The following is a 12,834-nucleotide window of genomic DNA, read 5'->3' on the forward strand; positions in this document are numbered from 1 at the left end:
CAAAAATAACCAATGCAAGCCCAGGGTCAGTTGCTCACGCCTATAATCCTAGCAACTCAGGAAGTCGGATCTAAGGATTGCAGTTCAAAGCCAGCCTGGGCAGGAAGTCTGTGAGACTCTTATCTCCATTAAATTATCAATAAAACCAGAAGTGGAGGCTTAAGAGGTAGAGTGGTAGCCTTGAGCAAAAAAACTCAGGGACAGCACCTAGGCCCTAAGTTCCAGCCCAGGGCTGGTGTGCATGCTCACACATGTGCACACACACACACACACACACACACACACACAAATAGACAAAAAGGAATGGAGCTTGGGCTCAAGTGGAAAACTCAGAATTCAGACCCTAATACTGCCAAATATATATACTGCATAACTGACTATCTCATAGGATTTCATTATAAGAGAGTTCATTGTTATTCCAAAATAAATAACCAGGATATTACTTTGGGGGCCAGTTCTTACCTCCATTTCTCCAAGTATCAGTGTTAGGAGACACAGGAGGGCATAGGACACAGAACAGACCTGAGCAACATGGACATCAAAAGACATGATAATGGCAATCCTTCTCCAGTAGTAACTTTTCCTGTCTGCAATCCAATCCCTTTCATGTGTGGAGGGCCAATTAACATGTCCAACCCTTGTCATCTATTGTGACAGTGGCTGTAGAAGGTGATATCTACAAAAACAACATAGTGGCTTTCAAGACACATCAGAATGTTCTTAACCTAGCAGCATGTCACAAAAATTTGTTCCTTTCTTTTTCTTAAGATTATGTCGGTAGCCAGGAGCATAGGATTTTATTTAAAACTATCAAAGTGCAGGGCTGGGAATGTGGCTAGGTGGTAGAGTGCTTGCCTAGCATTCATGAAGCGCTGGGTTCTATTCCTCAATGCCATATAAACAGAAAAAGCCAAATGTGGCCCTGTGGCTCAAGTGGTAGAATGCTATCAAAAGAAGCTCAGAGACAGTGCCCAAGCCCTGAGTTCAGTCCCCAGGGCTGGCAAAACAAATCAAAACAGAAATAAATCTATTACAAAGTGCTTAGTTACCCTGACCATAGTTCAGAAGCCATCCATCATTCTCCCAGGCTTCAGCTTGGTGTGGTCTCTGTGGCCCCAGCAGTCATGTGTGCAGAGGAAGCCACATGATCTGGGAGAAACATACCCAAGTGCTTCTGTATATAGCAGAAGCAAAGAACAGGTGCATTCATTACAGCAAAGAAGCCTTTCTGCTGGCTGGGGATAGGCCCTAGGTACTGGGACTTCACTCGCTGGGAAACGATTCAAAAGCAAGAGATGACAGCTATAGACCAGAGCTTGACAAAGTCAGCTCATGGCTGGCAGCACTTGGAAGCGGTTAGGAGATATGAGTGGGCCCTGCTCATTGGGACCCTGGCTGTAGATTCCTGTTTGACTCTGCTCCCTGCCTCAGACCACAGGAATGAGCGGATGGCTAGGGACATGAGGAGTGAGGGCACCTCCTCCTAGTCTTGAGGGTATCAGGCTGGCTAAAGGGACAGAATGCCAGCAAAGGCCAGAATGACCCTCCCCTCCCCTGTCCTCCCCCATCCCCAACATCTACACCACCTCAGTATGTTCCAGGTTCCTAAGAAGGTTCAGGGTGAGGGGGAAATGTGGCTGGTCATGATCAGGCCAGCCACCTCTGCTCCAATGGTCAGATTGTGCCAGCTACTCACTTTTATGGGCTTGAGTGAAATAAGATTCCAGACAATGTACTAGAGGGCCCAAATTTCAGGTAATGTACCAGGGGACCCTGGATTCCACATAAATGTACTATGGGACCCCAGATACTAGACAATACTCTAGATTGGCAGACAGACACGATTGCACCTATTGGTTAGGATTACTATCTCACAGACTTTTCACCAGGGCTGAGATCCTCCAGTTTTGAGAGAAGATATTCTAATACAGTCCTTTTAGACGCCTGTGATTTAGTTAGATGTAATTTTATGAGTATGTATGAATAATGTTTTTGGTGGATTTGGTGGGGAGGATGAGGCTAAATTGCTTACCTTTTTTGTTAACTGTATTTGAAAGTTAAATGCATGAGACTGATACAGCTCTAATTTGTTTTATTTTTAATGCTAAAATACAGTTCTGAATAGTTATGAAGTTTATATGAGTCTCTGTACATGCCAACATTATGCTTTTGGCTAGCACCAGGGATAAAATGACAGATGTTTTAGTTTGATTCTTGCATTAAAAGCATCATTATCTTTTTCCCTCTTGTTAGGAGCTGCTGATTTTCAAAACACCTAATTTTCAATGATGTTGAATTCTTTTTTTTTTTTTTTATACTTTGCTTATGTGGTGCTGAGGAATCGAACCCAGGGCCTCAGGCATGCAAGGCAAGCGCTCTACCACTGAGCCATCTTCCCAGCCCTGATGTTGAATTCTTATTCTGTCAGTTGGGCTCCATTACATTGTTTAGGATTCTATTTTCCTAGATTCTGGAAGTTGGAATCATTTTTTTTGCTATTGTTGGTATTGTAGTTAGAATGGTAGTATCCCATTCTGGGATATATTTTCTATTCCACATCTGGGTGTTAACAATCAATCTGAAAATTCATTAGAACATAATCTGCTGTCTGATTTGTAGGTTGACTACTTACATTTAGGTGTGCTGCAGCTTCTTTGGTGCTATGTAATGTTCTCAGAAACTTTTTTGTTTGTTTTGGCAGTAGCATAGGATTTGAACCCAGGGTCTCCTGCATGCTAAGCAAACTCTGTTCTACTGCGCTATATTCCCAGCCCAGAAAGACATTTCAAATCTTACCCCTTTTTAACTTCTTTGAGTATTTCCTCAATTTCTTAGGGAATGCCAGGTCTGCTGACCTGTTAACTGAAACTATATCTGGATGGGTTGAAGTATCTTTCTCAAACTTGGATGAATGACCAGAAATGTTTTCCTTGCCTAGATAAGGCTATAGGGTGAGACCTTGTCTCAAGAAAAACAATAGGGCTGGGAAGGTGGCTCAGTGGTAGAGCGCTTGCCTTGCATGCCTGAGGCACTGGGTTGGATTCCTCAGCACCACATAAACAAAATGACAAAAGCCGGAAGTGGCGCTGTGGCTCAAATGGTAGAGCACTAGCCTTGAGCTGAAGTGCTGGGGGACAGCACCCAGGCCCAGAGTTCAGGCCCCACGATCGGAACCCCCCCACACACAAAAAAAGAAAAGAAAAAAACAATAGTTTCTCACAATAGTTTTTTTTTTTCCTTTGGGTCCGGTCGTGGGGCCTGAATGCTGGGCCTGGGCGCTGTCCCTCAGCTCTTCAGCTCAAGGCTAGCACTCTACCACTTGAGCCACAGCGCCACTTCCGGCTTTTATCTTTTTGTTTATGTGGTGCTGAGGAATCAAACCCAGGGCCTCAGGCATGCAAGGCAAGCGCTCTACCACTGAGCCACCTTCCCAGCCCTCACAACAGTTTTTGAGAAGCTGCCTGCTTCTCACATAAGCAATTGAAAGTAGGGCTTCAGAACTAGAACAAGGTCTCCAGCACCAGAGAGCAGGAAACCATGCTATCTTTGCTATATTACAAATTAGCCCAAACAATGACTTTAAACAGCAGTAATTACAACACTGGTGGGTCACACCTGTAATCCTAGCTACTTAGGAGGCTGAGATCTGAGGATAGCAGTTTGAAGCCAGCTCAGGTAGGAAAGTTTGAGATTCTTATCTCCAATTAACCACTGAAAAAAGCTGAAAGTGGACCTGTGGCTCAAGTGATAGAGAGCTAGCCTTGAACAAAAAAGCTCCGGGACAGCATCCAGGCCCTGATTTCAAGCCCCAGGACCAACACAAAAAATAAGAAATCAGTAAAAACAGCAGTAATTAATACTGTCTTTTATTATCTAGCCGGTCATTCATATGTCCTGTCCATTGAAGAAGTCACACATCACAACTAGATTCAAGGTGTGGGGGAACATGCTTCCCCTTCTTTGTGGGAAGGGCAGGCATCCAGAGCAGGGCAGTGTTGCTGTGACCCTTTTGGAAGTTACAGTCGTAACACACCAGTGCTTTCCCTTCCCATTGAAGTGCAGGGATTCTCACTCACCCTTGCCAGTGACTACCTGCACCATCCCCTGTAACTGCTGCTCCTATGTGGGAAGAGGGTCAGTTGGAAAATGGATAAGGAGCTGGGGTGGGGTTGGTGAAGACCTGGGGGCAGGGCAGCCTAGACCCCTTGGCTGCAGTTCCTGGCTTGCAGTGGGCTAGGGTTGGCAAGAAGGCTGGCGTGGGAGACAACTTAACCAGGGGGCTGCCTGGTACCATGATGGAGGTGGGTGAGACTGAGTTCCTGCACAGCAGGTGGCTCAGGCCCGTCCTATTCCAGAGTGAGTCCAGAGAACACCACCACACTAGGGCAGGACATCTCCCCTGGTCATCTTTAGACTCCACAGCTATACTGCCCAGAGCTCTGTGAACTAAACATTGGCTTAAATATCAAGAATTAAAAAAAAATTAATCATAGCATATGCTAACATGTGGCATGCTTCCTTTAATCCAATTTTCTCAGAATAGCTTGTCTTGGGAGAGAGAACTTGACTTGATCTTTGTGTTTTGTGGTAACTTTCTGTTTTAGGTTTTGCTGACCACCCGGACTTTCTAGAAGCCATAACTAGTGCCTTGAGGGCCCTTTTGCAAACAATGGCCTCTAATAACCTTCCCCAGGTAAGATTTTTGAAAACTACTTTGAAACTTGGAAGTGTCTTCTTGTTGGAAGTGCTTCTGTGGCCATACAACTGGATGTTGATTTTTTGGTTTTGTTTTCACTCCCTCTGGTTTTTTGAGACAGGGCCTCAGTATGCAACGTAGTCTGGCCTTGAACTCTCTGATCTTCCTTCACTCTGCCTCCCAAGTGCTGGGATTAAGGGCATGCACCAATAAGTCCAGCTAATTACTCTTTTTGATGCAAAAGTTGACCCATTTTAAACAAGAGGGTTTTTTGTTGTTGGTGCTGCTGTTTTTGTCTTCTGTTTGACTTGTTTGTTCCTTTATCTGTCTTTGGGAGGGCAAGGAGGGGTACAGAAATGGAGGGACGAAGGGTGAACAAATGCAGAGTGGGACTCCTTGGACACTGTGTTAAAAATGACCTATACAACTTGTGGGTAGGGACAGGAGGGAAAAACTGGGAGAGAGTGAGGGAAGGGGTGACATTGTCCAAAAATAAATGTACTCTTTATCTTACATAACTGTAACCCCTCTGTACATCACCTTTACAATTACAATTTTTTTTTAAAGTTGACTCATTTTAGATAGTAGGAATCCTTTCAGGTTGGCTTCTGTGTCTCTTGACATGGACCTTATGTCTGAGCCTTAGATTGGTTTTTTTCCCTCAGTGCTGGGGATTGAAGCCAGAGATTGAGTTAGTTTGTTTTTATTTTGTTTTGTTTTGTATTCCATTCTGGGAATTTTTGCTGTTGTTGTTACTGTGCAACAAAATGGATGCCGTTGACTTCATGCTAGTATGTTCTCTATGATTTAAAAGCTTCTTTGTATATTTGAAAGTGTGTGTGTGTTTGTGTGTGTGTGTGTGTGTCCTGGGGATTGAACTCAGCTTGGGTGCTGTCCCTGAGCTTATTTTTGCTCAAGGCTAGCTCTCTACTGCTTGAGCCACAGCTCTACCTCTGGCTTTTATTTTTAAAAAATTGTAATAAAAGTGATATATAGAGGGGTTACAATTGAGAATTCTTTTAACATAATTGTTAGCCTTCTCTTTCTGTGAAATGAAAATGACAATAACACATAGCTTGCCATGTGGCTGTAGAGCCTATAGAAAAATATGGTATTTTTGCTTATTTTCTTTCTTTTATATGTCAGTTATAGGGCTTGAACTCAGGGTCTGGGGCACTGTCCCTGAACTCTTTTGTTCAAGGCCAATACTCTACCACTTTGAGCCACAGCTCCACTTCTGGTTTTCTGGTGATTAATTGGAGATAAGAGAGAGTCACTAGCGCCTGGCAATGCCCAGGCTGACTTTGAATTGCAATACTCAGATCTCAGCCTCCTGAGTAGCTAGGATTATAGGCATGAACTACTGGCACTAGCTTTTGCTCTTATTTTCTGTGGCATGCGGGGAGCAGTTACTGGGCCTATCTGCTAGTTACAGAAAACTACTTGAGCCAGGTATGGTGATGAATACCTGTAGCCTTACCCTTAATTCCAGCAAAAGGATGGCAAGTTCAAGGCCAGCATAGGTTGCACAGCAAGACCCTGTCTCAAAAAAGAAAAACAATTAGTTAAAGCTGTGCTCAGTTAGAAGTAACTGTTCATGTATGTTAGAGCTAACTGTTCATGTATGTTAGAGGTAACTGTTCATGTATGTTAGAAGGAACTGTTCATGTATGTTAAGATTCTGGCTCCTCAGGCTCACTATATCATAGGTGTTAAGAACTCAGCTTCTTTAGCCTTGAGCAAAAGAAGTTCAGAAGCAGTGCTCAGGCCCTGAGTTCAAGCCCCAGGACTGACAAAGAAAAAAAAGAACTCAGCTCCTGGCTGGGTATGTGGCTTAGTGGTAGAGTGCTTGTCTTGCATGCATGAAGCCCTGGGTTCAATTCCTTGGTACCACATAAGCAGAAAACGTCAGAAATGGCACTGTGGCTCAAATGGTAGAGTGCTAATCTTAAGCACAAAGAGGCTCAGGGACAGAGTTAAAGCCCCAGGACCAGCAAAACAAAACTCAGCAAGTATCACACTAGTGGGATAGTGCGGAACTCAGGACCTGGCTGCCGCTTCCCTAGCCTCTTTACCTTGCAGGCTTATGTGCATTCGGTGACTTGTTTGAGTTCTGCTAATACTGCAACATACCTGTGATTCACCATAGTTACTGCAGAATTTTCTTTGTGGGTAGTGTTAGGGTTTGAACCCAGGATCTTCTGCTTGCTAGGCTGATGCCCTACCACTAAGCCACATGCCCAGCTCAGCCCTGTCATTAGAGTATTTCCTGGGAAATCAGGCACCATCAGCTGTTCTTTCTCATTGGGCAAAAGCCATGCAGAAGATTCAGAAATAAGTGAAAGGCAGATACTGAGTTTGAGTCTCAATCTCTGACCTAAAATAAAGAAAAGAAAGAAGCTTAAGGGTTTACAAATACTCACTGCCATTAATATCAGTGAATGTTTTGTGTGCACTGTTGGATCCATGTAGCTCTTTGTGGATGTCTGTGGCCCTGCCCTCCTGTGCGAAGTGGATAACATTTAGAATCAAGTAACCTGTGCTGGAGTGCCAAGAGGTCCAAGCATAGCTGGGATTTGAAACCTGGAAAGTCTGGCTCTATACTATCTTTTTTTTTTTTTAATCTTTGTTCAAGTCTGAGATTCAGACTCACTACCTGACACATTTACTCATTGGCTAGTGCTCTACTAATGAGCCATGCCACCAACCCCTGACCATCTTTTTCTCATTGCTCTGTGCTGCTGGTTAGAGTCATGGCCAGGCAGTGCAACATTCATGGAACTTGCTCCTAAACTTGTGCACAAATTAGCTCAAGCTGAAAATTACCACCACATAGCACTATATAACTTGATGATTTTTACAATATTTAGTAACTTACACAAAAACATCTCAAAATTCTTACATTATTTGCACTCTGTTTTTGTATATGTGTGTGGTAGTCCTGGGGCTTTAACTTGGGGCCTAGGTGCTGTCTACTACTTGAGCCACAGCTCTACTTCCAGCTTTTAGGTGATTAAGTAGAGATAAGAGTCTTACAGACTTTCCTGCCTGGGCTGGTTTCAAACCAGCCCTGAGATGTCAGTCTCCTGAGTAGCTAGGAATATAGATATGAGCCACCAGCACCTGGCTACACAAAGGCTACTTTCAAAACTTTATTTTTTGTTTTGGTGGTTCTGGGGTTTGAATTGAGGGCCTTGTGCTTGCTAGACAAGCAGTCTACCACTTGAACCATATCCCCCAGCCCTTTTTGCTTCAATTATTTTTCAGATAGGGTCTTCTGCTTTTTACTGAGCTGGCCTCAGACTGAAATCCCCCTATCCTACATCCCCTGCATAGCTAGGATGACAGGTGTGTACCACCATGCCCAGCCAATTTGCTGTGATTAGTTCTCATTATTTTTTTTTCTGGGCTGAACTCCAGTCACCGTTTTCCTCCTGAGTAGCTGGGATTATAGGCATTAGCCACCTTACCCAACTATATGTTCAAACTTTCATGATCAATATAAAATAGAAGTGGAATCTGTTTAGTATATGTACATTTGAAATGAAAGTCTTCAAATGAAACTAATAGGACTTAAAGCTCCTTAAATATTGGATAGTAACAAGTGACATGAGAAGGACTCATCTTAGCTCAGAATACTTAAGTTCTCTGCCAGGTGCTCACTCTGTCTTTGGCCTCATACAGTAGCCCATAGAAGAGATTGCTGGCTTTCATTTGCCATTGGAATGGTGGGGTGTAACTCTGTTCATATGCCCCCTTCCTCTCAACAGTGCATGACACCCGAGCAGCTGATGACACTGTGCAGAGCTGGCATTGGGAGCAGCAATGTCGGGGTTCGAGTGAACGTTGTCAGTATTTCAGGAATCACTGGCAGCATGCTGGCCAAAGAAAGTGGGACACTTGACACTCTTAAGGTAAAACAGTTTGCTCCCAGAATGGATGTGAAATACTGGAATACTGGGGAAGAGGGGAAGAATTGGCACAGGGTTTCTAATGCTTGTGCGGGCCCCATGAGAAGACACTAGCAACAAGTTGCTGAAGGTACTTTCGTACAAGGATCCCTTTGGGGTGATCTAATGCAGGTGTAAGATAAATACTTTAAACTTAAGCCTCATTTTTGCCATTTAACTACCTGAAATGCTTTCTCTGTGTGTGTGTGTGTGTGTTTCTCCCACTCCGTTAAGGGCTGATTGTCACTTTAATGGAACAGTAACCTCTTCTCAACTATACAATTTGTAAATCTTGTTAGTTACATTTCTAAGCATGTAAAAGGTAGTAACCACTAAGTTTGTGCCCCATAACAGATCAACAATTAATGTTCTATCTGTGTACTTTATGGAGCTTCTCTTCTGGGTATGTAAGTAAATTACAGACCTGGCGTTTTCCCCTATCGGTTTAATTGTGTCTATTATAAATAGGGACAATATTTTACTTGACTGCCATTGTTATGCCTTCTGCAGCTGTCATTTCTTGATGTGTCTACTTCCTAGTCCATTCATAAGCTCCCAGTTGGATCCAGTCTACCTCCTTGTGGGTGGTTTAAATCAGGAAAGCCAGGGATTCTGCCTGGGTTGGGATTGTGTGCGTCTTTCTCTCTTGACCTTGGTTCTCCCCAAACCACCTGTTTGTCCTCATCATCCAGATCAGCACCCGGCAGACTGTCCAGCCTTGTGGATCTGTCTGACTGCTTCCTTGTGGTTGTAGGCTTCTTCCTCTGTCCTTTCTACTTCCTGCCAGCTGGAAGCTAGATGTAGAGGCTGGATTTGATTGAGCCAAGGATTCAGATCCTTGTTTTAATAAGACTACCTCATAGGTAGTGCTGTGTACTTTGAGTTATATTCTGGAGGAGAAAAATCAGGGCCCAGAGAGCTTAACCAACTGGCCAGGGATCACCTTATTCCTTAGCCACATGACCTAGCTGCACATCACCCAGAGATGCTGGGAGGCAGATCAGACAGGCTACAGAAGGTTATTCTGCACCTTCACACTTTGAGAATGCTCTCGTTAGCTCTGTGGGGCTGGGGACTGGGGGTGGGGGGTATCAACCAAGATGGTGAGGCAAAATTGCTGGGTTAATTTACTGGTTTTCATCTACTTTTGAAAGCAGATTTCGTTGTTACAGGTAAGACTTCTGTGCCTTGAACACTATACAGAAGCCTTTTCAAGGGAGTTCTAATATTTCCAAAATCAATTTTTCCAATATTATTGTGGATCTTAATTCACTTTATTTAGGAATGTAAAGTATAATACTCTTCTGTTATGTTAGTATGCTTGTAAGTATTTGTAACGTCTTAGTTCTTTAATACGTTATCATTTCTGCTGTATCATTTCTGTATGAAACAGGATGATAGCAGGATTAGAATGTACAATGATAGCAGGTTACCTGTGTGTGTTGTTCCAGACCATTGGGTGCTTTCTGCTTGAGATCGCCACCAAAGACCCTTCCCTCGTGGTTGTAGGAGAAGCTCTGGATGCCCTCTTTGATGTCTTTGCAGATGGGGAGGAAGCTGAAAGGGCTTCAATCCAAATAAAATTGCTATCTGCTCTCAAAGAATTTCAGCCTGTCTTCAAAACGAAGGTTTGTAGCTGCTTTACTTGTAGATGCACAAGTCTGAGTGTTCTCCAGGGAGTGTTCTCCATGTGTAGACTGCAGCAGCCCCTGTAAATGTCAGCGATTACCAGAGCACTTTATCCCAAATGCTTGCTCACTGAGTTATAGATCTGCAATGATGCCCAATCTTTGGAATTGGAGCCAGATTGGCATTTGACCAGCTCCTTGTACTCTACCATGCTTTATGTATGTGAATGCCGTGACCTGTACCCACCAAGCACTTTCATGTAGTACATCTGAGCTACAGCCCAGCCTCTGAAGAACTCAGAGTCTGGGTACTGTCCCTCAGCTTTTTGTTTGCTCAAGACTGGTACTCTACTACTTGAGCCATGCCTCCACTTAGGCTTTTTTTTCCCCCAACTCCTAACCTTCTGAATAAGAAGACTGGCCCACCAATCCGTTTTGTAGCACACTTTCCAAATGTTTCTGTTGGGACTGGGAAGGTGGCTCAGTGGTAGAGTGCTTGCTTTGCATGCATGAGGCTCTGGGTTCGATTCCTCAGCACCACATAAGAAAAAAGCCGGAAGTGGCACTGTGGCTCAAGTGGTAGAGCACTAGCCTTGAGCTGAAGAGCTGAGGGACAGTGCCCAGGCCCAGAGTTCAGGCCCCACGACCGCCTCCCCCCCCCAAAAAAACAAATGTTTCTGTTGCACCCTAAAACTTCACCTTTGCTGGAGTGCCATAAAATTCATTCTTTTAAAGTATGACTCTACCAGGCCTCATGTCTCTAGCCTGTAAATCTTAAGCTACTTGTGAGGCTGAAATGGGAAGGATCAAAGTTCCAGGCCAGCTTAAGCAAAAAATTGGGGCGATCCCATGTCAACAGAAAAAGCTGGGTATGGTGGCATATGCTTGTCATCCCAGTTACAGTGAGAAGCATAATTAAAATTGTGATCCAGGGTGGCCTAGGCAAAAAAATAAGCGAGAAAGAAAACAGACAGGGACAGAGCTCAAGTGGTAGAGTGGCTGCCTACCAAGTCCTACCAAAAATTAATCATTAAAAGGGTGCACATTCTAAATATATCTTTATTCTTTGTATTTCATTTAACTTGGGAGTAAAACTGTTTCACCAAATTCTTGAAGTCTTGGGTGTAAAATAGTTACATATGCCCCAAATTAAATACTTACTTTATTTAAATGAATTTGTAATAGATACCAAATTGCATACTTTTTTTTTTTTTTGATCAGATACGAAAGGAAGGAAGAGGTAAATACAGTCCAGATCAGCTGTGTGTTCTTGACAATGTGAAGATGAACTTGAGAAGGTTTATTGCTTATCAAGAAACTGTGGAGAAAAGACTGACTTCCTGAAACATCAGAAGAGACTCAAGACTCTCTCCTGGGGGCATGGTCAGAGGTGGAGTGCTTGTGTATGATGTGGGAAGGCCTGGGTCTGTCCCCAGTGCCACAAAAAGAGACCAACTTCCCAAAGGAGTTGATGCTGCAAATATATGCTTCCAAAAGCTCTTGGAATGCTTGTACTTTGAACTTTAATTTGAAGTTCATTTAAAAAAAAAGTAAAATCTGTAAGAAACGTGTGCTTGGGCTGTGGGTTCTGTGCATTTGCCTATGTGTCTCCAGCAAACTTCATTCCCCGGGAACAAAGTGTTTTTATGCACGCACTCTGCTCTGAACCACATACCTGGCCCACATCTGGTTCCCAACCACTTCCTGGGCAGTAAAGACATTTTCAACAATCATGCCCTTGAATTTTGCAAGACAGCAAAGTCTCAATCATTACCTGGGTACTTTTTTAAGCCACAAATTTTTTTATTAGCTGAAACTAACTGAAATATGCAGTCCTGAAGTGCTATATACTATTGTGAAAAAGTAATTGAATTTATTTGTATCACTCAGGGGCTGGTACTGATGAGCTACGGAGGTGACAGTAATCTCATGGTGACATGATCAATCACTGCCTTGATTTAATATGGTTTAGAGTCAGAATTATAGAACATATTTTGAATAAATAACATTTTCACTAAAAGCTTTGTGTATTATAAATTCCTTTTTTTGTAATACTACACACATCTATTTCTGGGTGGCCTGCCTCACCTGTGTGTAAAGTATTGGAAAATACTTCAAGAGTCTAAAAGTATGAGGTAACAACTAGCTTACAGCAGAAACTTTCCTGCCCAAGGTGGCTCAGTGGTAGAGCGCTTGCTGTGCATGCCTGAGGCCCTGGGTTCGATTCCTCAGCACCACATAAGCAAAAGAAAAAAGCAGGAAGTGGCGCTGTGGCTCAAGTGGTAGAGCGCTAGCCTTGAGCTGAAGAGCTGAGGGACAGCACCCATGCCCAGAATTCAGGCCCAACGACTGGACCCAAAAAAAAACAAAAAAAAAAAACTTTCCTGCCCATTGTGGTCCTGAAGCAGGCTGTGGTTTGCTCCATTGTCCATTAGTTGGAAGAACTGTCCATGGAGATTTGAATTTTCCACACAATCGGTCTCAGTTGTCTTGATTAAAAGACAAATATTTGATTATTTTGGTGCTAGGGGTTGACCTAGGGCCTTGCTCACACTAGGCA

The 12,834-nt window shown here is 43.4% G+C and overlaps 1 protein-coding gene across 1 annotated transcript in view; it reads left to right on the top strand.

The window, feature by feature from the left end:
- The window catches only part of Heatr3 (HEAT repeat containing 3), a 39,404-nt gene extending 27,116 nt beyond the window's left edge, over nt 1-12,288 (top strand). Inside the window, exons 11-14 of the mRNA XM_013027885.1 lie at nt 4,605-4,693; nt 8,467-8,610; nt 10,098-10,274; nt 11,496-12,288. Of these exons, the coding sequence (XP_012883339.1) occupies nt 4,605-4,693; nt 8,467-8,610; nt 10,098-10,274; nt 11,496-11,618 (533 nt within the window). The 3' untranslated portion in view covers nt 11,619-12,288. The remainder of the gene's footprint in view (nt 1-4,604; nt 4,694-8,466; nt 8,611-10,097; nt 10,275-11,495) is intronic.
- The last annotated feature ends 546 nt before the right edge of the window (nt 12,289-12,834 follow it).

This window comes from Dipodomys ordii, unplaced genomic scaffold (genome assembly GCF_000151885.1).
Source record: "Dipodomys ordii isolate 6190 unplaced genomic scaffold, Dord_2.0 Scaffold106, whole genome shotgun sequence".
NCBI classification, from domain to species: Eukaryota; Metazoa; Chordata; class Mammalia; order Rodentia; family Heteromyidae; genus Dipodomys; species Dipodomys ordii.